The 23,378-nt window shown below is 40.6% G+C and overlaps 2 protein-coding genes across 16 annotated transcripts in view; one reads left to right on the top strand and one right to left on the bottom strand.

The window, feature by feature from the left end:
* Positions 1–3,487, top strand: part of CCDC73 (coiled-coil domain containing 73) — a 55,908-nt gene extending 52,421 nt beyond the window's left edge. For all 14 annotated transcript variants that reach the window (XM_028730104.2, XM_028730087.2, XM_028730225.2 and 11 more), the window contains 2 exons: positions 555–688; positions 2,884–3,487. In XM_028730104.2, the coding sequence (XP_028585937.2) occupies positions 555–688; positions 2,884–3,132 (383 nt within the window). In that variant the 3' untranslated portion in view covers positions 3,133–3,487. The remainder of the gene's footprint in view (positions 1–554; positions 689–2,883) is intronic.
* On the bottom strand, positions 3,484–20,744 carry EIF3M (eukaryotic translation initiation factor 3 subunit M). 2 transcript variants are annotated; one of them, XM_028730291.2, is made up of 11 exons: positions 20,596–20,744; positions 19,277–19,409; positions 18,283–18,421; positions 17,160–17,283; positions 16,654–16,748; positions 13,860–13,943; positions 11,848–11,947; positions 9,036–9,117; positions 4,902–5,045; positions 4,117–4,177; positions 3,484–3,669 (listed from the first exon to the last, which is right to left on the bottom strand). In XM_028730291.2, the coding sequence occupies exons 1-11, from the start codon at positions 20,635–20,637 to the stop codon at positions 3,549–3,551; spliced, it is 1,125 nt and encodes a 374-aa protein (XP_028586124.1). In that variant the 5' UTR covers positions 20,638–20,744; the 3' UTR covers positions 3,484–3,548. The 2 variants fall into 2 exon arrangements, with proteins under 2 accessions (XP_028586124.1, XP_077786180.1); XM_077930054.1 differs by having other exon boundaries at positions 20,517–20,646.
* Between the last annotated feature and the right edge of the window lie 2,634 nt (positions 20,745–23,378).

Genomic DNA, 23,378 nt, shown 5'->3' with positions numbered 1-23,378 from the left:
TCTTTACCTGCCCCAAATCTGAGATCACACACCACTCAAAACAAGCATAACCTAGTAACGATAACCCTTACAAGCCACACACATATACAGACACCTTGACATGCCTTCTCCTTTCCTTATCTCTTTTCTGTGTTTGTTATTTTGAGTTATAGAGGAGACAAGAAGGAATCTAAATAAGGCTAGAGAGGTCTCCTGTAGGCTTCCAGAGTTCCATCCATGAGTTGAGCAGAAGAGTTCTGTGGGTGTTTTCCCATGTGTTGTCTGAGTCCTACCCATTCGGTTTATGTTAATGGGTTCTTTAAGCAAAAAGGCAGTAAACAATGCTTTTGCACAAGTAGCTTTTTGATTTCTAAAATGGTTTGATATTCCTTTTCCAAAAAAAAATAAAAAATAGTATAAATTAATTACGTATAATGTTGTGTCAAAACCTATTTTCTGTACTTTAATGTAATGGTGGGTTTTTTATGGATCAGAGATAAAATGGGGTTTAACACTATATAATTAGTACCTAGAGAATAAGAGGCAGTTGTTACCATTTCCTCTTTGTCAATCAGTTTCTACCCACAGTAATGGAATTGCTGACACTTTGAATACCGGAAGTATCAATCCAGGCCCCAAGAGAAATCCCAGTGAAGAATGGAATGCAATAGTAAAGACTTTTTATGATCCCTCTTTTCCCACAGAACACGTAAGTCAATTAAAAATATTGCAGAGCAGACCTTGGTGAGCTAACTCCAGAGATATGTGTAGAACTGTATGCATCTGGATGCTTTAAGACCTTCTTGATCTCCAAAATAATATCAAGAGGGCAAATGTGGCAACATTTTTCACAATTAAAGTTGATGGAAAACAGCAGGAAAAAGTCACAGCATATAAATCAACTGGATCTTAGCCAGTCTGCTTGAATTGAAGACTATGTCTTAACAATAACTTACCAAGCAAAAATTCAAGCATATTATATTACTTTTGTTTACTTTTCAGCCATTGTTTCAGATTACAAGACTGAAGGCAGTACAATGTACTTCATAACATTTGCTTTAAAACTATATTTGTTTGGAACACATGCATTCAATATTTTATTTTTGTAGTTTGTAGTTTCCTGTCACCCAATCTAAATCTGTTCATAGAGATGAAAGTATACCTAACATTTTATTTAGTTCCTCAATCTCAGGGGTCAGCAAACTTTTTCAGCAGGGGACCGGTCCACTGTCCCTCAGACCCTGGGGGGGGGCTGGACTATGGTGTTTTTTTTTTTGGGGGGGGGGTGAATTCCTATGCTCCACAAATAACCCAGAGATGCATTTTAAATAAAAGTACATATTCTACTCATGTAAAAACATGTTGATTCCCGGACCGTCTGCAGGGTGGATTTAGAAGGTGATTGGGCCAGATCCTGCCCCCCGGGCCTTAGTTTGCCTACCCATGCTCAATCTCTTATGTACTACCAATACTAAACACAACATGTTCAAATTAGTACTTGACATTAACAAAGTGGATCTTCACTTTTAGAAACTACAAAGTATTTACTATTTTAAACCCGACTACAGTGAAAGAAAACAAAAGCAAATGTACATATAGGTTGATCCTGCAAGTTAATCAGTTTTGTACGTGACCAATCCATCAACTACATCATGAAATAAAGTAAGCCATGCTAGAGCACTGTACCATCATATGTGGCACAAATCTAGTAAAACAAAAAAGGCAATTTGGCAAAAATACAGTATGCATGAGGAGTGCTCCACCCTATTAAAAACAGGCTTTGTGTAGTGCTGTCTGGGGCTTATTGAGAAGATCTCTCTTTTCCTGCCCTCCTGAGACCAATCTTTGGTTAGGGTCTCAAGCAATCAAGTTGACTCATTCTTCCTTTTTTCATAAGACACCTGGAACATTCAGTACCTCCACAATAGGCTTAACTACTAGACTATTCCCAGTTCCTTTAGACTCAGTCCACCCCTGGGGCAAGTTGCAAGCCCTCCTCAAACTGAGTTTGTGGCTCTGAAATACTTCTACTTGGAACAAAATATGAGTGGGAGAAGAACACCCGATTCCTCCCCCCACCCCACTTGTTCCTATTCCCCAAAGCCATCCTAGCTACCTTACTTGCCTTACATTGTTAGTAATCACAACTGATAGTGGTGGCAGGGGCATAGCATGACCCCAGGTGCAGAATCTTGGGCACTCCCCCCCCCCCACATGTGAGCGTCTGTCAGCAGTGGGGACTGGATGAGCGTGGAGGGCTCCCTCCATGCATTCACCCAGCCCCTGCAGGGCACGCGAGTACCCTCTGTGCTCTGTCTGCACCTGGGCACAAGCAGGGGTGGGGCAGGGTGTGAAAGGTGCTCTTTACCCTCCATGCACCATCCTACTCCCCCCCCCCCAGTAATATTTGAAGAATTTTAAATTAGAAATTGGCAGGAAGTTTAGAGAATCTTCTTTTACAAAACAATCTTCATGTACATGTGGGAAAGGATAGGAATTGTGCTTCCTTTTAAAGTGCAATCAATGCCCATTTGTAAATCATATCTGCAATCTGATAGAGAGGGAAGTTTCCCAGTACTTGTTGTTTTGGCACCAAAAAACGTTCTGTAGTTCCAAGCTTTTAAGATACAATTTTAATCTTCTTTGCCTGCTTTTGTACTATGATGGCATTTTATTTTGTTTACATTTAAAAAAATAATTCTTTAAAAAATGCAGTGGGAATATGAAGGGCAGTACAAAAATACCCACAGATGCCAATTCGTTATATCTCCTATACGTAAACAGAAGAAATCAGTGCATAAACACCCAATATATATGTCTATATAATGTCAAGAAGAGTGTCTAGTGTAGTGTTGATCAGCCATGAGAAAACGAAATCTTTCATGTGTTATGTGTGGATTTCAGGTCACAACAGAGTGCCCATTAGGACAACAGAAGACTTCTCAACCACTCTCAGAAGTCAGTGCAGCTATTTTAAAGCAGAGCTCACAGAACACTGAAGAAAAAGACTGGAAATCACAAAATGTCTTCATAAAAACACGAATTGACAATATTGAAAGGTTTCTGCATTTAAAAAGTTTTGGCCAGCCAAGAAAGAGAAAGCATGAGGAAGATACAGAAAAAACATTAACAGCAGATAAAGCAGAAGCATAATGTAATTGTTTTGATAAAGTCTTTGACTGGTGACATATATGAGCAAATGTCATGTATCAAGAAAACTGCTTTCATTTCTGCAGGTTTGTCTACCTTAGTTTTTAAAAAAGAATACTTTAGAATAGCTATTTCATTTGAAAGTTACCAATTAAAGGTCAGAAAATACCACATTTATAAAAATCATATGACTATCCTACTTCTTTATGCTAGAATATAAGATCTTATGATTATAAAACAGAACAGGGGAACAGGATTCATTCTGGTTTAATGTTTATTGCTTTATCAGCCTGTAGTTCAAGTTATTTTAGGTATTTCAGCCAATTAGATATTTTCAATAAAAAGTTCACAAAATTAAGTTGAATGGTTTAATATAGCTGAGTTTCCATCCAATACAAACTAAATATTACATCAAATAATCAGGTATCCGACAAGCTAAGGAGACTGTTTTTCACTTGATTCAAATTTAGTTTCCAGAAGTTAAGTGTATCATACAGCTGTTGCCACTGCTGTTTTCCAAAGGTTCGATGTGTGCTGTGACTAAAATAAAGAAATGTAAAAGGAATTGCATCAAAGTTCTGCTTTCAAAAAAAGCACCATATTTTCAGTACATATGTATTCAGAAAAAAATAAAACATGAGATAAGATGTGAAAACAAAACCGTTTTACCCTCTATAACAAGGCTTTATAGACCAGCTAGTCTGGTATTCTGCAGCCTTCGTCAGTACTTAAAAACCTCAGACAAAACTCATTAGTATTCTTACCACTGTTTGGCCATTAAATGAAATGTGCTGGAAAATAGGACTCTTTCATTAAATAAGCTAATCACATTCAGTCTGTGCTTTAATAAAATTATGATAAATAGCAACTATTTAACTACAGGCAACTGATAGGAATATCTTGCGTCTAGTAAAAATATTAAACAGATGTTTAAGTGCTATAATTAGCACTGCACTAAGTTGCTTCACAAAAAGATTTAAGACTCACCTGACCACTACTTTTCTCTGTGTTTGATCAATTTTGCAATGCACCATCTTTGTCTTTACAGCTGCAAAGAATAAATAAATTATGAGGAATTTCTTTTAACATGTGTTGAAACCCTGACTGATAAGAGCTTCAGTAATCCCCTGGAACTGAAGTGAATGCAGGGATGTCCTTTCAACGGGTGTTCAATTTTTGTCATTATACCATGGCATGCAGAAAAAAAAGTGTTACAGGGAAGTATTTCACAAAGCCTTGCATAGTGCTTTATATGTAAGAGAGTACAATGTGCACTTTCTACAAGGAGGTTCTCGCTGGAAATCACATGCAATTTAACAAAGAGCAACAATTAAAAGGTGAATTTCTAATATATCACAAAACAGTACAAGAAACACTGCATAGTCAACTATCCCATTCTAATTGTGGTTACATCAATAAAGCAATCCTGTTTGCTGTCCATGCCAGGGTGGAATAGGCTCCCCATCCCCATGTCAGCTCCATGCTGGCATACCTGAATAACCCAAGAATTGGGTCTGGATAATCTACGAGGGACCCTACCCCAAAATGACCCAATTCAGGACTTTACACTGGCTACTGCATTATAGCATGGGCACCGTTTGGGTCTTCACTGCAGTTTCCACACCAGTGATGATGCACTTTACCAAAAGAAGCAAAAAGGTAACTGTGACATCCTAACCGCCTGCTTCAAATCATTAACTGTTGTACAGGTTTTCAGTATCAGTAAAGTTCTTATTAGCCTGCATATGATATGATCATATAACCTCTCTTACCATCAATAACAAATGCTTCAACATCATCAGCTCCAACCTGAAGTTCCTGCTGCATAGTGTCAAATGATATTTCCTTGTTTTCCACAGCCATTCCCATAAAGGTGAGTAGTCGCATTTTTGCCATGTTCTGTTCATGCAATAAACCTGCATTAGAGATCACACTACAGTGTAAGTTTTTGCTAGGAAATTGTTGATCCACGTCAGGCAGTTAGATACTTTCTGGGAGAACTGCATTGCAAAATTCACAGTACAAAAACTGAAGGATTACAGTATTATATTCGGATCTTTAATTTATTCCAAGGGGTGTAAATAAGGTCAGTTTGCATGAAGAACGGAATACAGGAGGTGAAGATAGAGAATGAGTTTGTTTCTTCTTGCAGAATAGTAGGCCTGTTTATTTAGGATTGAGGGTCATCCATTGTCACCTGGTGCTGGCTTTTGTTCTGTGCTCAGCAGTGGCAGAGTGCTAGATATGAAGTAATATTGGGAAAACCAAAATGCTTCCAAGAAATCTTAACCATTGTATGAAAAACAGTTGGTGTTTCTGTGACTGGCTGCTTTTATGCAACTACATCTTTTCTTTGCACACTGATCTAACAGATGTTGCACCAATGTCAGGACAGAGTGGGTGTGATCCTACCACCCCTTTCATCTATGCAGCGTGGAAGAGATAATAAGTACCTAACATACTACTTGCACCCCCCTACACACCCCAGTTAACAATCCCTTTCTATAGTACAAGTGAGACATACTGAGGCAACTGTGACCTGCCATCCCCACCGCAAGAGGTTCACTTTCCAAGTGTCAACTCTTACGGTCCTTAATTCTTAGGGTAGTTACAGAACTGATTTCAAAATACACTGTAGGTTTATGGAAGATACATATTCAGTTTCTTGTTGATATTATGGATATTATGGATATTAAGTCATCTTGTTGAATTCTACAAATGCAATTGTGAAGTTCTTGGGATACAAAAGTGTGATGTTACAACAGCAGTTCTCCCCATCTCCTGAGGTGGATGGGAATTCTACTCCTAAAAGATCTGGAGGGCACCAGGTTGGGGAAGGCTATAATACAATATGCAGCAATATGTGAACGGCAAACAAAAAAAAAGTTTGTGTAAATTTACTTTGTTTGGTTTTTCTTTTACAAAATAGTTGAATAACATTTCTGTAAAATAGTCTCTTTAAAGTTTCAGACATTGGAAAAGAAGTATGGATCAGATAACCTGAACACTCAACAAATATTTATGTTTGGAATTAATAACACTGTTAGACTAATAGAAGCGCAGGGAAGCACATTACTACCAGACATAATGTTGTGTTAATTAGCAGTAATTATGATGAAGGCTATTTATCTGGCACCAATTCAACAAAAATGTGATCATCATAACTCAAGCGAATAGGGAGCTTCAGAAACTATAGCTAACTGGTTTTAATGGAAATCTACAAGCACAAAAAATCAATTAGTGCTCATAAACTCTAATTAACAAATGCAAATGAGATGTTAATTACCCTGCTAAAGTAAAAAGGTTGCCCATACTACCAGATTTAAATGTGAGCATGTTAGGGCGATTCACAGTTGACACATGATAATACAACTGTTGGCCTAACTTGTCAGCATTAATAAAACAACACATTGTAACAAACTGATGCCACCTGTGAGAGCTTTTGCTGAATAGATGATTTAGATTGGCAAGCCTTGTTATTAATTTTGAAGAAAAATAAAACCAGCAGGGGGATAAAATAAGGGAAAACATTAATTTGTAAAAAATAGAAAATATTATAGTATTAAAAGCATACTAGCCATTTAGAGGATTACTTCCAGTACCGTAAAAGTTTTTTAAAACCCCACAATCTGGGCTGGCTTAATTGGTTGGCCCAAAAAGAATTAGATGTGTTCTGTGCTATTCTCCATATTTTAATGCATTTCAAATACATAAAAATACATTATTTTCACTCACAGACAATGGATGACCAAGTCATACTCAAGAGTAGATCCACTGAAATCGAAGAACCTAAGTTCTTTATTTCAATGGGTTTACTAGAAGTATAACTAATGGTAGATTAGTTGGTTCAATCCATTGTACAAGAATTTGTTATGTTTATACTACACTCAAATGAAACAAGTTGCCTTTGAATGCACTTGATTGGCACAATCTAATCTATGGTAACATCCTAGGAGAGGCTCCATTATTCAGATTTTTTAAAAATTACCTGATATTTAATGAGTACTATAGTCATGTGCATGCTTTTATAACATTCAAGCTATATCAGCTACCATAAGGTGAAAAGCCTTCTTTGTTTTCACAAGAAAAATAATATATTTTTCTTTCTAAAATTTCTATCTTAAATTGAGGAATGTTCACCTTTGTTTTCAGGATTCTACCTAGTGCTAAAAAGATTTGTATGTTTTAAAGCCTATTACCCTTTTCTTTTCAAATAAAATTAACCTCCATTCTGGTCACTATTTTTTTAAATCCCAATTTTATGGAAACATTTATTCATTACCAGTATATCTAAACCTTAATGTCATAATATAAAAGCTTGCATCATTGAACAATTTTTGCATTGTCACTGACCCTTGTCCTAAAATGCTGCAATACAGAAAAAGTAATTTTCATGCATGCAATAGCTTATGAACCAGTGCTCCTTTGAAACAGTCAATTACACATCAATGGGGGAGTGCCAAAGTGTTAATTACTACTCCTTTCTTTCCACAGTGTGTAAATAAAGAGGCTGCTGACATTAACATTCCATCACAAAGCTTCATCCTATGGAACATATTAACTGGGACAGAATGTGGTTTGCAAGGTTTAATGCATCTGCAAAAAGATTAAGCTTGCATAATGCTCAATCTGACTGTACTTCAGCCTTGTTAGAGGGAGATTTGGTTGATTCACATCATGATCCTACAACAAGGGGTTTTGGTTGTTCCTCAAACAGCACCTTGCCCATGCAGTAGCCTGCATGTTTCTCTGCTGCACATCCGTTGCCAGCTTTGTGGCAATGGGGCTGCCCCCACAAGGCTTGGTAGGTCATTTATGCAGCACTCTTGCACTATGTCGGGCTTCCCCCTCAACACTCATGCAGCACTGTTGATAACTGCGGCTTGCTCAGTGCACGGGTGGAGTATGTGACCAACTGAAGAAAAGCAAGAAGACAAGATGGAGGCTATCTTCACTCAAACAACAGAGCTCTTAGTCATTTAGACAATGAACACTGGGAAATCTACTTTCTCTACCTCTCATCTATGAATAACATAGTGGATGTAACTTGGGAGTGCTGTCAGAATTCTCAAATTGGCTATTTTCAGTTTAGAAATGCAGATTCAATAATAATACCTGCTCCCACAGGATTTACTGTCCCTGTGTCTTTCCAAGTGGATGCTTGAAAACCACAGTTCAAAACACAAAAGACAGCAAAAGAAAAGCATTCAATTCAGAATGAACAGTCGCCAAACTAAACAATTGTATTCTGATACAGTTTTTGATATTATGTAACTACAAGCACACACAACTGGAAAGAAAGCCTTATTGTGGTAGAACATAAGCACCCTGGGAACAACTCTCTCGGGCTTGCCTGCAGATCAGTAAAGCGCCCAAGAGCCTTGGAGTGTGGGATCCATTCCAAATGGCGAAGGCATGAGTGGACAAAATCTCAAACAGCACTGGAGAACCCAAGGATAAACTTTAAATGCTGAGGCTAAGGGTGGCAAACCACAAGTTCAGGAGTCTGATCTGATCCCTGCTCCATGCAGCCAATTTTCCTGGCTCCTTCAGACCCCATACATTTTGGAGCTAGCAGGGGCTGGGGGAACAGGACTGGAGTGGGTGAAGCCCAGTGCCCTGATGGGGATGCAAACTGCCCCCTCCCTAGTCATGAGATCAACCATTTGGTAAGCGGATAGCAGCCATTACTCCCCTCCTCAGCTGATCTGTATGCAGCCTCCACATGGTTGGTAAAGGGTAACTGTGCCCACAAGGCAAAAAAGGGTACTCATCCTGGAACTAGACACAGTCAGCAGAGCAAGTGGCCAGTCACAGCACCTCCTTCTAAGTAGCGGAGCTAGGTTTATATCTCAGCTATGTGTTGGGTACACCAAATGTGCATTAAAAAAGAAAGAAAAACTTACCGAGAGAATCAATGAAGTCCTTGTTGTTCTGATAAAACCGGACATAGGATGCTAACTTGGCACTAACAAAAATTGTCAAAAGCTACAAAGAAAGAAATTGTCAATTGTGAGAACAGGACAAGATATGAGCATGTCTAATTTAGCAGACATCTCCCGAACATTTCATTTAGAGAACAGAACAGAAAATACCGGTTGAATTCAAGCTGCCATGCTGTACAGCAGGGGTAGGACACTTGGGGCCCTCCAGATGTTGTTGGACTCCATTCTCATCAACTCCATTGGAATGCCCAATACTCAAGGATGACAGAAGATAAAGTCCAACTGCATCTGAAGGGCCACAGATTACCCGTCACAGGTTTAAGGATGATTGTAAAGGAGCTGTGGCAAACTGAACTCACACACTTCCCACGCCCCATCTTTCTCCTCCCTCTGCAAAGATCAGAATGAGAGTGAATGCTTCTACTTTCCCTTTTAACTAAACCAGTTTCCTGCTACGTACAAATGATTGTAAACCAATTTTTTTTGGGGGGGAGGAGGAATACTTTCCAAAAAGCAGAGCATAAATAACAGCCCAGTTTATTTTAAGTCTAGTTAGCTAAAATCAATTTGGATCAAATCTTGGTTTGATTTCTTTTAAATACTAGAGTTAAATGGGAAACTTAAGATGGTCATGAGCCACTTGTCCTCAACATCTTAATCAAAAATATGTTTCTATTGCATGAGACTGTTGGATGCTGGGGTAACTGGTGAAGTAAAAGTTAAACTGGTGCCAGACTGAAAGCATTTAATGCATTGGAGATTGGGCAGGGTGTTCACTCCATCCCCTGTACCAAAAGGAAGTTGCAGCAAAATAGTCCACCGGTCAGAGGTGAAGCTAATTAGCCCCCTTCCAAGCTCCTCCCAGGCAAAATCTTTCACTCTCTTTTTCACGCTCCACTGACTTGCATGCAGACTGGTAGCACTTTTAAACGTTCAAAAACAAAATTAAAAATATGCATATGAAGACAGACCCAGGTTAGAGAAAGAACTTAATATTTGATGTCAACTATGTTATACACACTCCACGATACACTGTTGCAAGTCTCACTTTTCTATTGTGCTTATGCTTCTGTAGCCAAAACCGTGGGACTAATGCTGAAGAAAGAAATACCAGTAAACTTGTGGTATCCCCGAGTTACCGTATTTTTCGCTCTATAAAACGCACACGACCATAAGACACACCTAGTTCTAAAGTAGGAGAACAAGAAAAAAAATGTCCTTTCCCTCTCTGCGAAGCGCCTCTCTAGCAAAGCGGCAGGAAAAACGGAAGGGGCTCCGTTTCTCCTGCTGCTTTGCTGAAGGGGTGCTGCACAGAGAGGGAAAGCTGCGCAGTGGCTCTCCAGTGAAGCGAAGCCAGGAGAGCAAGAGGGATCGATCCCTCTTGCTCTCCTGGCTTCAGTGATAGCCTCCGGAAGCCTCCTGAGTGCAGCGGGAATGCTCCTGCTGCGCTCAGGAGGCTATCCCTGAAGCCAGGAGAGCAAGAGGGATCGGTGCGCACCAATCCCTCTTGCGCTCCTGGCTTCAGCGAAAGCTGCACAGCCTGCATTCGCTCCATAAGACGCACACACATTTCCCCTTACTTTTTAGGAGGTGAGAAGTGCGTCTTATAGAGCGAAAAATACGGTAGGTAAAATACAACAAAAATCTGTACAGGGAAGTATTACAAAGGTGAAAATCCCCAAACACATTAAGACACTGAACCAGGGAGGGGGGCCCTATCAATTGGGTGGGAAGAAGGAAATTAAAGAATGTAATACAATTGGGATTGAGCACAAGTGGGTTCACTGCTACACCCTCCAAAAATAACCCAGCCCAATGGGTGAGCAGGGTTGAAGAAGAAATGTGAGGTGAAGAGGATAAATGAAATGGTCATGCAGAATCCGGAAGCACTCCAGATTACAACATTTTGTTGCAGAGGCCTAATTCTCTCAACTCTGATTAATTTAAATAAGATGGCTTCAGTAACCATGTTTGAAGTTGGTCTGTCTGAAACAAACTGTAGTTAATATTGACCACAATTTGTTGATCTGAGCATGGCAAGCAGTGATCAAACAAAAGGAAAATCAAAATATTATAAGCTACTCCTTCCAGCAGCTAGGGGTGAGGGGAGGATAACTAGTTAGCTCAAGGCTTATTTCCTAATGGTTCACATCACACTAAACTATGTGTTTGCATGACATGCAAACCTAGACACTATAAACAACACAATGCAAAATAACTTATGTGTGATTAAATCACACTAAAATGGTCAAGCAATTTTATCTCACTTGCAGCATGCCAAGGGTTTACCGTATTTTTCGCCCTATAGGACGCACTTTTTCCCCTCCAAAAATGAAGGGAAAATGTGTGCGCACCAACCCCTCTCGCTCTCCAGGCTTCAGGAAGCTCCGCGTAACCCTAGGGAGCCCGGCGCGAAGTCGCGCCGGACTCCCGAGGGTTGCGCGGAGCTGCCTGCGCTCCAGGGCTTCCCGGAGAGCTGCCTGCATTCCGAAGCCTGGGGCGCGCTGAAGAGCGCGCCCGGGCTTCGCGCAGCTCTCTGCAAGCCTGGGGAGACCGGCGCGGCTCCCTAGGCTTGCGGATAGCGGGCTGTTCTGGGGGCTGGCGTCAGGGGAAGCTCAGGCTTCCCCCGTGCCAGCCCCGTGCCTGGGGGGGGGGGAAATCATTTTTTTTCTTTATTCCCCCCCCCAAAAAAAACCTATGTGCGTCCTATAGGGCGGTGCGTCCTATGGGGCGAAAAATACGGTAATATTTAAGTTTAGAAATTAATACTTACATCATGAATAAGTTCTCCTTCCAAAAATTTGACTGGTTTTAAGGTGAGAAGGTGATCAAAGAGAAAGGTATTAGGATCCTTTAATGCACGGACAATACACCTATTTAGGAAAGTAAAGTGTAAGGAAGAAAAAATGCATTTCTAGTTAATTTAATAGCTTTTTAAAAACCATTCTTGCAAAAACAACCTCCAAATCGAAGTGTATTCCAAAAACCTTTGAACAGTATTTACAAATACAACATAAATACATATAAACACGTTGGGTTAAGAGATAACAAACAAAAGTAGCATAAAAACTAATCAAAGTTGAGTGTTCTCTTTAAGAAGCCTGGGAAAATAAAAAAGGGATTTGCCTAACACTGAAAATATTATGGGATGTAAGTGGAAAGAAGTGGTGTGCATCTGTAACACCTATATATAAAAGCAAGCCTGCCCAATTGTCTTCTCCTTCCATGACACAATTCAATATGCATCTATATTTAGGGATGCCTACCAAACATTTAGGTCTAAGTTTGCAGGAACATTCACTGAAAACAAAAGGCTATTCAGAACAAAATATTTTCTCTGTGCTATTATTGTCACAAAAAGGTGGGGAGTCTGGCTACCTAGCTGTGTGGCTGGCCATGAACCAGCCCCAAACAACAGTTACGTATATTTTATTGTAGTTGGCTTTCTGCTTCACAGATCAAGTAGACTTACAGTAAAGCATTAACTGCTTTTAATGCAAAATGGAGGGAAATGGAAACCAACAAAAAAAAATGCAGATTGATCTCCTTTCTATACCAAATATTAGTTACTCCACATTCCTCCTGTACCCGCTCAGAGACACTTTTCTCCTGCCTGTTACACTTGCATGAACTGCAATTTAACCCTTCCCCCCACTACTTTCCACCATAACATATGACACACTGCTGCTACTACCTGGAAGAACTACCAAAGCTGGTATTTCTCCCTACTTCCCTTATATAAACCTTTCCAAACTGCCCCATTCATACCAAACCCAAACCAATGGCAGCTACAACAGGAGTCCAAACTAGAGTATGTTTTCTTTAATATTATGGAACGTCTCCCTGTTTGAAGAAATCTATTCAGTGTATAACTTAAGCGCCCTTAAAAACATATCTACATGGTTTGCACTTTTCTCTGGGGTCCCAATAAGCAGCAGAGCCAAGTGCCCTAACTATGCATCACTGCAAGGGCAGATCAACTACAAAATGATATTGGAAAGGCATTTTACACATTCTCAGATAATGTTTAAAAATGTTGATGATGCATTCAACTGGTATTTTCTACAAACACCAAGATCCAGACATAAGTCAAAGAATTGCCGTTTCATACACACAGATTCTGCTTCCTGTGCAGAAGTTGTAAAGGAATTGGGCAGGAAATGAACTTAACAGTCTTAGACATGTACTTCAACTGAACTTTTCTTCTACTCTAGACAAGAAGGTTATTTTTATACCAACAAGTCTTGGCCACCGCTAAAATACAAAAAAAACACAAAAAACCACTTCGAAAAATGTAAGAGGGTGACATTTAGGCATTCTAATGTGGGAGATATTTTGTACAGTCGTATCTTGGATCTCAAACACCTTGCAACTCGAATGTTTGGGCTCCTGAACGCCGCAAACCGGGAAGAGAGTGTTCCAGTTTGCAAACGTTTTTTGGGACCCAAACACCCGATGCAGTTTCCAACTGAGCTGAGCCCTGGTTGTCAAATGTTTTTGGAAGTCGAACAGACTTCTGGAATGGATTCCATTTGACAACCAAGGTACGACTGTATTCAGTTAAGAATCCCTGCATATCCCACACATTACCAGTTGTGCTCTCACCATCAGCAAAACGTCTTAGCAAAACCCCTTGCAATTCATCTACAAATCTGAAGTGGCAAGCAAAGTATTTGGAGAGTGGGGAGAGGAATAAGAATTTAGCATGTTTGGGGCTGCATTTCTTGTTACTGAAACTTTCACACATGAAACAATCCTAAATGTAGTTTGTAATGTTTACATTACCTGTGAGCATCAACTCTGGCTTGAGAAGCATTGTCCTCTGTGTAACTTCCCAGCAGCTCTACCATTACTTTTGCTGCATTATCACTGTGGGCAAGAAACAGTACTTCCTTTTAAAATCATTTCAAAATGTACAAACTTAAGGGGAGAACTGATAGATCAGAAAAAAGACCTAACTAAACCAGCATCCTGTGCTCACAACCAGATGCACATGGGAAGGAACCGAGTGTGACAGCTCTCTGCCACTCACACTTCAACAACAGGCATTCAAAGGTATACATAATCTCCAGTTCTCAAGTAGTTCGTAGCTTATGAACTCGCCTCAACCCCTGTCCAAGTCAGCAATTATAACAGGCGACAACTGTTTTGCATGGGGGGGTTGATTTCCTGAACCCCACACATGTCAGTAGATTACATGCAAGCCCACTCTGCCCCCAACCCACCCCCTTTTACAGCCACTTCTGGGGTCGGTGTGATGGTTGCGTATCAGTTGGATGCATCTAAGACAGTTGTTGCTTGTACTACATGCAGTAGTTAAAGGTAAAGGGACCCCTGACCATTAGGTCCAGTCGTGACCAACTCTGGGGTTGCAGCGCTCATCCCGCTTTATTGGCCAAGGGAGCCGGCGTACAGCTTCCGGGTCATGTGGCCAGTATAACTAAGCCACTTCTGGCAAACCAGAGCAGCACACGGAAACGCCGTTTACCTTCCAGCCAGAATGGTACCTATTTATCTACTTGCACTTTGACATGCTTTTGAACTGCTAGGTTGGCAGGAGCAGGGACCGAGCAACGGGAGCTCACCCCGTTGCGGGGATTTGAACTGCGACCTTCTGATTGGCAAGTCCTAGACTCTGTGGTTTAACCCACAGCGCCACCCGCATCCCGTACATGCAGTAGTTATGTTAGAGCAATTTCCATTCCTTAATTATACACTGTATGAGTAAGTGCTTCTTATTGTTTCTCCTGAATGTTCCAACATTCAGATTCATTGGGTGACCCCAAACTTCTAACTGTATGAGAAAGGGAGTGTCAAAGGAGATGGTCAGATAGTTAAAGGCACTGTGAAGCTATGATTCAAATGAAAAGTGCACTTGAAAGGATGTAGGAGTTTTGACTGCCAATGGTACCAAAGTGGTAAAACAGCTACATAGTCATTCAGTCTCAGGGGTCTTTTTAAAAAATAAAATAAAATATTAGAACTTTACAGTTTATTTTATACTTTTAAACTGATAAATTACTTGCCAGTTACAGAATTTTCTCTCTTAGGTGGAAACATCTTTACACGACTTACCAGAACACATCTGGATACAATCATTAAAAAGCAAAATAATGCTGAAAATTGTATGAAAATCAAGGAGCAGATATTATCAGGAGTGGGGAGGGCTTCACTCTTCTATTACTGAAATCTCTATTCTCAATTACTACACTTAAAGAGTACAATTTCTTACTTCCACTATCTTGCTCCTGAGAATGAATGTAATTGAAACGACACAATATTGATGAAGGGCAGGCTATAAATCTCTTGGATAAAAGGATAATAAAAGTCAAAGAAAAAAAAATGTTACTTTCAAAATTAGAGCATCTCATATTATGGGAACCATGCATTTATAAAATGGTGGGCTTGTTTTGCTTTTAATTGGCTTTTGAAAGAGGACAATAACATTAGGTTATAAAAGCACAGCTTTCATACAAAAATCAGCTTTATTTCCAACTATATTGTGCTATTACCACTACTTCAACATTGAGGGTTTTCTTAAGACTAATCCCAATGTCAAGCGCCATGTTTCTGCATTTAGCACCAGTAATTCTCCAGACCCAAACAGAACAGCTTAGAAAAACAACATAATTTCATATTATCATAATAAAAGACACATCTATTCTTTAATCAAAACAAAGGCATATCTCCATTTTTCTTAAAGCCCCGAAGTCTATTTTCTTTACTAGCACAGTTTTTTAACAGGCCTAGTGAGACCTTTGCTATTTTAAGATTTTGTACTGACAGCTAATCACTATCACCATCAAGTTTGACCTGGAAAAAAGTCTTATCAAGCAGTTCTGTAAAACTTCACTATAAAAAGAACAGAAGTAGGCTGGGGTGAGTTCTTGTGTTTTCTTTTCTTTTCTTTTTTTAGTTTGTACTCAGAAGGGAAAAACCATCCACATTACGTTTCCAGTAAAGACTCCAGAAACATCAGACTCTGATAACTGATTGTGTGTGTCAATAAGAAAGTATAGCATATACCTGTCTCACTTTTTGAACTCAGTCCATATGGAGAAACTGGAGATCAGTTTCTTCCGTCTAAGATAATCCATTATTTTTGGAGTGGAGATCAGATGAATGCTCACCTGTTCTCCACCAATCATTTCAAGCAATCATTTCAAGCAAACCCAACAGAGGAGAGAACTCCAAGAACACTCTAGCCATCTTTCCCAATGTTCAGCTAGAGAGAAAAATTAATCTCCTTTTCACCCCACTTCCACCCCCATGAAACAAACATGGAGGTGGAGGAGGAGTGTTTTAAAAATTACTCCTTTCTTCTCTATGATGGCTCAACAGTTTACAATCTAGCTTTTAATACCAAACTAAAATATTATTAAACATAAATTGTCAATGCAATCTAAGAATATTTGTACCATTCAAATGAGAACAAGCAGCCCTTTATATTAAGCACACAACTGAACACAAGTCATACAAATTTAAAAACAATAATTGAAATGGTAAATATTTCAGTGATCTTCCCCTGCCTCAATGAATTGTGTCAAAATTGTTTGGCACAGTACGTAGTCTCAGTTACCTCTTTTTGCAATCCACAAGAACATCATAGAGCAGTCGAAGAAGGGTGTGCTTTTTCTCTGTGGTAAGATTCCAATCTGAAATCCATTTTCGAACCTATAAAAGATTTGACACAGAAGGCAATGATTTTTACTACTGAGAAAAGTTATTTCAAGTTCAATTTTTGAAAATGCAAATATTATAAAAATCAGAAGAATGTGCCTTGCTCAGGAGCAGAAATCATTAATGGAAATTTCCCATCCATGCTTTACTTTTCCCTTAAGAGAATGGATACCCTCTGTCTTGGGATGCTGAAGTACAATGCAGCACTCCAGACGGGCTCGTATAAAACAAAACTACAACATGTTCGTTATTTTTACAATCACAATTTGGGATTCCCTTAATCAAGAAGGGGTTCTTGATGATGCAGCTTATTATGTAATTCTTACAATGTATTTTGGTTTGTTGCAATCTTATTAATTTTTAAGGGATTCTTTGTTAATATGCAAATACTATTCAACTGCTTACCTGCTCCAGTTCAGTTGGAATGTACCGTATAGCTCCACAGCTGGAGGCTACTTTAAGGAGGCTGCAGTAGACTGTATACCTTGAAGGGGTATTCTTCTCCATGCCATGGAAGAGATTACTCAGTCTAAGGAATAATGACAAGTCAATTAATTTCCAACATTTGTAATGTATTAATGGACATAGACTGCTCATCTAATGTACACATTTTTGCAAAGGATCACAAGGGATAAGTTGTGTCTTACGTTTGCCTAAGCAGCAGAAGGAAAGGTTTTTGCCTTAAGTAGGCAAAGGGGTTGTGCTCACCGCTGCATTGAGCAATGACAGCAGGAAGAGTTGTAGAGCAGTTAGTAGGAGTGAGAATCTCAAGAGTGATTTTGTTGTACTCAAACAGGGCTGGGACGACAATATGGCAGAGGTCAGCATGGATGGAGAGTCCTCAAGCCTGGAGTATGTTGCTAATATCTATGAAACATGAGGAGTTGAGCAGAAAGGGAAGCTGTTCTGCTTAACCGAAGCATTGGGAGGAGAGGGATTTAAAACTAGACATATCCATTGTAGCATATATCCACATTTGCCTAACATTCCCTTTTAAAATGTGCCATACCTGTATTTGGCAGCACGTGGTGCAAAAACAACTGGTGGCTTTCAGAGCTTCTATTTAAGTGTTGCTTTTAATAAATTTGCTTACTCTGGCATGTAAATAAAATACTGAATAAAATCTATGTGTCTAACAAGTGTGTATTTGCTTAGGTTCCACCTCTCTCTCCTCTTTTTCAGCAGTACAAAATTATTCCTATGCATGATGGCAAGCGGCTGCCCTTAACTAGTCCCAGAATGACAGAGGCACCCTATTTCTTTGAATCCCACACTGTTCCCAGACCACTGCTTCCAGTGCATCTAACTCAAAGCATTATTGAGGTGAGATCAGATTTAACTGTCCAGGGGTCCTTTACCTTTATCTTACAACTGACTGGAAGACACTAATGATTGGCCATCAAGCCCAGACATAATTTACTGACCCACTCAAAGATACTCTTAATACATTCTGCCAAAAATCCTGCTTCTCATGGAATAATTGTGGTACAAGACGTATTTATTCCATTCAATCACCTAAGTCACTTACAGCTGCAGTCTGAGTGATGGTCGTTCACCTTCCCGAAATTTGACCAATTTCTCACACAGACTTTCAATCAAAGCTTCTTGTTTGTCAGGTTCCAGAATAAGAAGCAGAGATACTACACTGTTCATCACACTTTCAACATCTATATTGAAAAACAAAAACATATTTCAGTAATGAAAAATGTGACACTGAATTGTTCTTTGGTAAGACTGTCTCAGCTTTTCATTGTTAATACAACATACAGAAAACTCTTTCTAGACTATTGGACCAATTATTATTTTTTTGCAAACACCAACAGTAACTGTGGCATGTTTACTTGACTTCCAATTTATTTATTTATTGAATTTCTATATTGCCCTTCATGCAAGCATCACAGGGCAGCTTACAGTATAAAGACACATAAATACATAACAAAAACTGAAACACACACTCCCAGTTTAAAAGGCCATAGATACATCCATACAACTCTTTTGTTTTTGTCTGAAGGGTGTTGAAATGAAGTATAAAAAATTACAATGACTACTTTGATAACTGGCATTAGACAAAAATCTGTTACACCCCTGTCCTCTGCACAGTTGTGGAAATCAGGACACCATTGCTAATTATACAATGTATGAATAATTAATTAATTATACATTGTGTGAAGAAGCACTTGATTTTTTTCTGTTTGAAATTGACTGCTAAACAAATTCATTGGGAAATGTCAGGTTCTACCCAATTACTCCACACTATTCATAATAGTATGTTTATCATGTTCCACTTCAGTGTTCTTATTTTTCTAAATAAAAGCCTCACTCTAGCCTTTGACTTAGATTTATCATCAGGTAACTGACAGGTAGGCAGTTGTGCCCACTTGTAAAACTTGGCCCCTTGTATACAATTATGCCCTAAAGGAGAACAGCTCACTTTTCTAGAAGGCAGATAATTTAAAAGAAACTAGATCACAACCCTAGGTCAGATGATTATCAATAGCTTCCTAAATTATGCAAACACCAACCTTTATCATCATCCCTCAGGCACACATCACATGCTTCAATGATCTGAGCCAAGTCAATATGAAGTCCACCTTCAGAATTTTCTTCTGATATCTCAGCTCCCTTAGATTTCAGGTAAGCCCTTAGTTCTGCAGCCTTTTCAAAAGAAAAAAGCATCTATAAAAATAACATCCTTTAATCATAGTCCTCCTAGTAATGTCATAAACATACACTTATGATCATCCTGTTTACTCTTTGTGACTACGCCGATGCTGTGTTAAACAGCTTAACTCCAAAGCTCCCACTACTTGATCACATTCCTCCTAGCCATGTAATAAATATACTTTTAAGAATATGCTCTCTATTCTTCCTGAACAAGAACCACTGACACATACAAGGCAGGGGGAGTAGTAATAAAGAAATATGATCAGATCAGCCTCCAAGCAAAGCTTTTCATGGGGCTCTCTATATTATACAGCAGGGGTCAGCAAGGTTTATCTTGCCTGGGCCAGATCAGTCCCACGGAGATCCCTCCGTGGGCCGGATTGCGCACACAATTTTTGGCATCTGTGCGTGAACAGACGCTATTTCCAGTGCTGCGGAAGTTAGTCCCTGCACTGTGCGTGAATGGGCAACTCAGTTCGGGGGTGGCTCGTGGGCCGGTCAAACAACCTCCGTGGGCTGCTTCTGGCCCATGGGCCTTAGGTTGCTGACCCCTGTTATACACATAGCTGCCAATGTTTCCTTTTTCTTGCGAGGAATCCTATTCAGAATAAGGGAATTTCCCTTTTAAAAAGGGGAAAGTTGACAGCTATGGTTATACAGCCTGTAACTTCTCATTCGATACATGTTGACAGGCAGAAATATTCATTTCCCATCGTGCTCTTAAGCACAATCCCTTGGAGGTTAAGCGCCTCTAGAGACAGCTGTGCTGATCCAGCGAGAAAGGCGCCCGGGCAACCAACCTCGCAGGAAGGGCGTTTGCTAGCGAGGCCACAGCGGCGGCGGCGGCGGCGGCGGGGGGGGGGGGGAGGGGCAAGCAGGTGCAGAAAGGATCCGAGGCTAAAGGCCGGACGAGGCCCCAGCTGGGCCTACCAAGCTGCTAGGAAGCAAAACCCCGCCAGCCTCGGCTTCCTTCACGGCAGAGGCTGGGAGCACTTCGCTTCTAAGCGGCGCTTCGTAGGGCGCGCGTGGAACCCGTGTATACGTGTGAATGAGGTTCCACGAGTGATTCCCCCCCTCCCTAGCGGTGGCCTCCGGCACCTGAGGAGACAACAGCTGCCCTCCTGCATTCCGGGAGGGGCAGCGACGGAGGGAACCAGCAGCCGCTCCCCATCCTGACCTGGTCTTCCTCGGTTATATCGATAAAAGCCGGGACGCTCATGGCTACAGACGGCCTCTCTCGCTGCCCCGAGCACGCTCCCCGGCCGGAAAGGAAAGTGGCCGCTCCCAGTCACGCCGCTTCCGCTTCCGGGGGACAGCTGACCTCGTCCTGCTCCCGGAACGGCAGTTGCCGGGCGCGCACGCGCACTCCCTTCAGCTGAAGCTGCCGCTACACTCGCCTTAACTGGAAGCGTGCCCGCCCCCAGGTGCGCATGCGCCGTTCGTGTCCCTCTCCTCGGATTGCAAGAAGGCAGCAGTTGTCCCGGTTGCGATTCCTTGTGAATCGAAGGCTGGATGACGCGTCTTTCGCACCTGCTAACGAGCGCCGTAATCTCGAGTTGTGTGCGTGCAGTCCGTGCAAGAGAAGAACACGGAAAAGAGCTTTTCGGAACTCAGGGTAGCAGCAGCTATTAAGACCCCTAAAGTTTTCTCTGTGCGTGGTGCAAATGTGTTTGGGTTTTTTAAGAACAGTCACTGTACATGATAGACCCGATTCTTAAAGCGAAACAGGGGAAAAGCAAATCGAGACGGTCACGGCTCACTCTTAAATGTTAACATCGGTGAGGATAAGGTAAAACCCCTTTGCCAGTTCGCTAGGCAGCCCTGGAGTGGAATGGAATGTAGGAACCTCCAACACGTCATCAGAGGCCACAAGGATGAATGGATCAGGAAGAAAAAACAAAAAAAATTCCTTCCAGTAGCACCTTAAAGACCAACTAAGTTAGTTCTTGGTATGAGCTTTCGTGTGCATGCACACTTCTTCAGATATCTGAAGAAGTGTGCATGCACACGAAAGCTCATACCAAGAACTAACTTAGTTGGTCTTTAAGGTGCTACTGGAAGGAATTTTTTTTGTTTTGACTATGGCAGACCAACACGGCTACCCATCTGTAACTGGATCAGGAAGGTTTTTTGTGGTGGAATGTGGCTGCTGGAAAAGTTCCTCCCCCAGTTCTTTAGGACTATAAACTGGAGAAGAAACTGAGCACATCAAGGGCTCAAACGGAATCCATCCCCCAACTATCACGTTGGAGATTATGATAACATTTTCATGAGGGCTACGTGTTCGTCCGCTGTCTGGCACTCACTCCTCTTTATGATGTGAACTGCCTGCATGTACAGATTTAGAACTGATATAATATTGTCATTTCTGTGCGCTCTGTTATCCATGGGTGTTCCAGAATCTCTTCGGTGGATTAGCTGATGAAAGGCTTTTATGAGAAAATGCTTAAAGCCCGTATTCACTTTGCCTTGCCTCCTGTGCCATCTGTTTTATTATTTACTTCATATACACTTAGCCGCTTAACTTAACACTTTACAAGATCACGTACAAAAATCTGAAACAATAAAACTTCATGTCAAAAAAAGGAATAAAATCAGAATATGGACTATCTCAATGTGACCTCCACCCTAGCAGCATGAAGTAGATGAAGCCCTCAACTTACATGGGGATACATTCTGTGGACTGCACTTAAAGCTAAAATCGTGTATAGACAAAACACATTCGGTGCAATGGCGGCTGGGATTGCCAAAGTCTTTTTTTCCTGCGTACATGCACACTTTCCACCCCCTTTTTAATTTTTACAAAAATGTTTGCCAAGCATATAAAGCTGAATGTGCACAAGATAAATGTGCATAAATTGCAGGCTTACCGTAGCCAAAACCTCACCAGTGAATAAGCTACCAATGATAATGGACCAGAGCAGGCCAAGCCATGAGGCAGGTGAGACTGCTGCTTCAGATGGCATGCCTGTGGGTGCCCCACCGCCTCCGCCATAAGTGGAAAAGCACTGTTGCCATTAGCACTGATTTTGGGTAAGATTTCACCCCAAAATAGTGAGAGATCTTGCAGAGTACAAAAGATCTCACAATTTGGTATCTGGCAGGGGAAGAAACCAATAATAAAATATAAGTTACTAACAGACTCTAAAGAAAGAGGTGACTTCTTGCCAGATTTGAAGTTATATTATGAGGCGTCCTGCTCCTGCTGGTTGCAGGATTGGATTTTATTAAAAAATGCAGATTTACAAGATTTGGAAGGTCATGATAATAGGTTTGGGTGACATGCATATTTATGGTATGATAAAACTAAAGCACACCACTTGGTAAGAAAATCAATATACGAGGTATGGGACAGATATAAAAACTTACTAGAGAGGATAAATACCTTGGTGGCTCTCTCTACATTAGAAGCAATATTGGTTAAAAAATTAAATATATGAGGGGATTGGGCCACCTATAAAGACCTGTTAATAGAGGCAGAAGATCAATTAAAACTGAGAAGATTTGAAGATATAAGAGAAATGCTAACAGATGGCTCATCTGCCCAGGTCTAAGTTATAAATACCAATAACAATGTAGAACATCAAATTCTGAAATAAAATGGGGGGGGGGAGACTCCCCTCCTCCTCTATCCTTGACATAATTCCTTTAAGCAATCTCTGCTTCACAGTAACAGAAGGTAAACAAACAAAAAAGAGATCCAAGAATCCCAGGCAGAAACAGCTCTACCTCTCACCTGTGACAAACACTTTGACCTGTCTCTCTCCCAGGAAGATTTTGTCCAACTTCCCACTACAGGATCTCATTTTGAGTGGGGGAGGGAGGTGTGGTGTTTGCCCTCCTATCTGTGTGACATCATACTGGGTTCATAGGGAAAGGGTTAACTAATTGTAAAATGACTAACCAACGGGAACCCAGGGGGCAGAGTTAACTGTGTAGAACAGGGGTGTCAAACTCAAA

Source organism: Podarcis muralis, chromosome 1 (assembly GCF_964188315.1).
Source record: "Podarcis muralis chromosome 1, rPodMur119.hap1.1, whole genome shotgun sequence".
Lineage (NCBI taxonomy): Eukaryota > Metazoa > Chordata > Lepidosauria > Squamata > Lacertidae > Podarcis > Podarcis muralis.
The sequence above is the reverse complement of the archived record's forward strand: the minus strand, read 5'-3'. Positions and strand labels throughout refer to the sequence as shown.

Coding starts and splice junctions, on each gene's coding strand:
- EIF3M (XM_028730291.2), bottom strand. CDS start 20,637: ATGAGCGTCCCGGCTTTTATCGATATAACCGAGGAAGACCAG. Junction 9,118..11,847: donor AAGGAGAACTTATTCATGAT/GTAAGTATTAAT, acceptor CTTTCTTTGTAG/CTTTTGACAATTTTTGTTAG. Junction 3,670..4,116: donor CAGAGAAAAGTAGTGGTCAG/GTGAGTCTTAAA, acceptor TCTTTATTTTAG/TCACAGCACACATCGAACCT.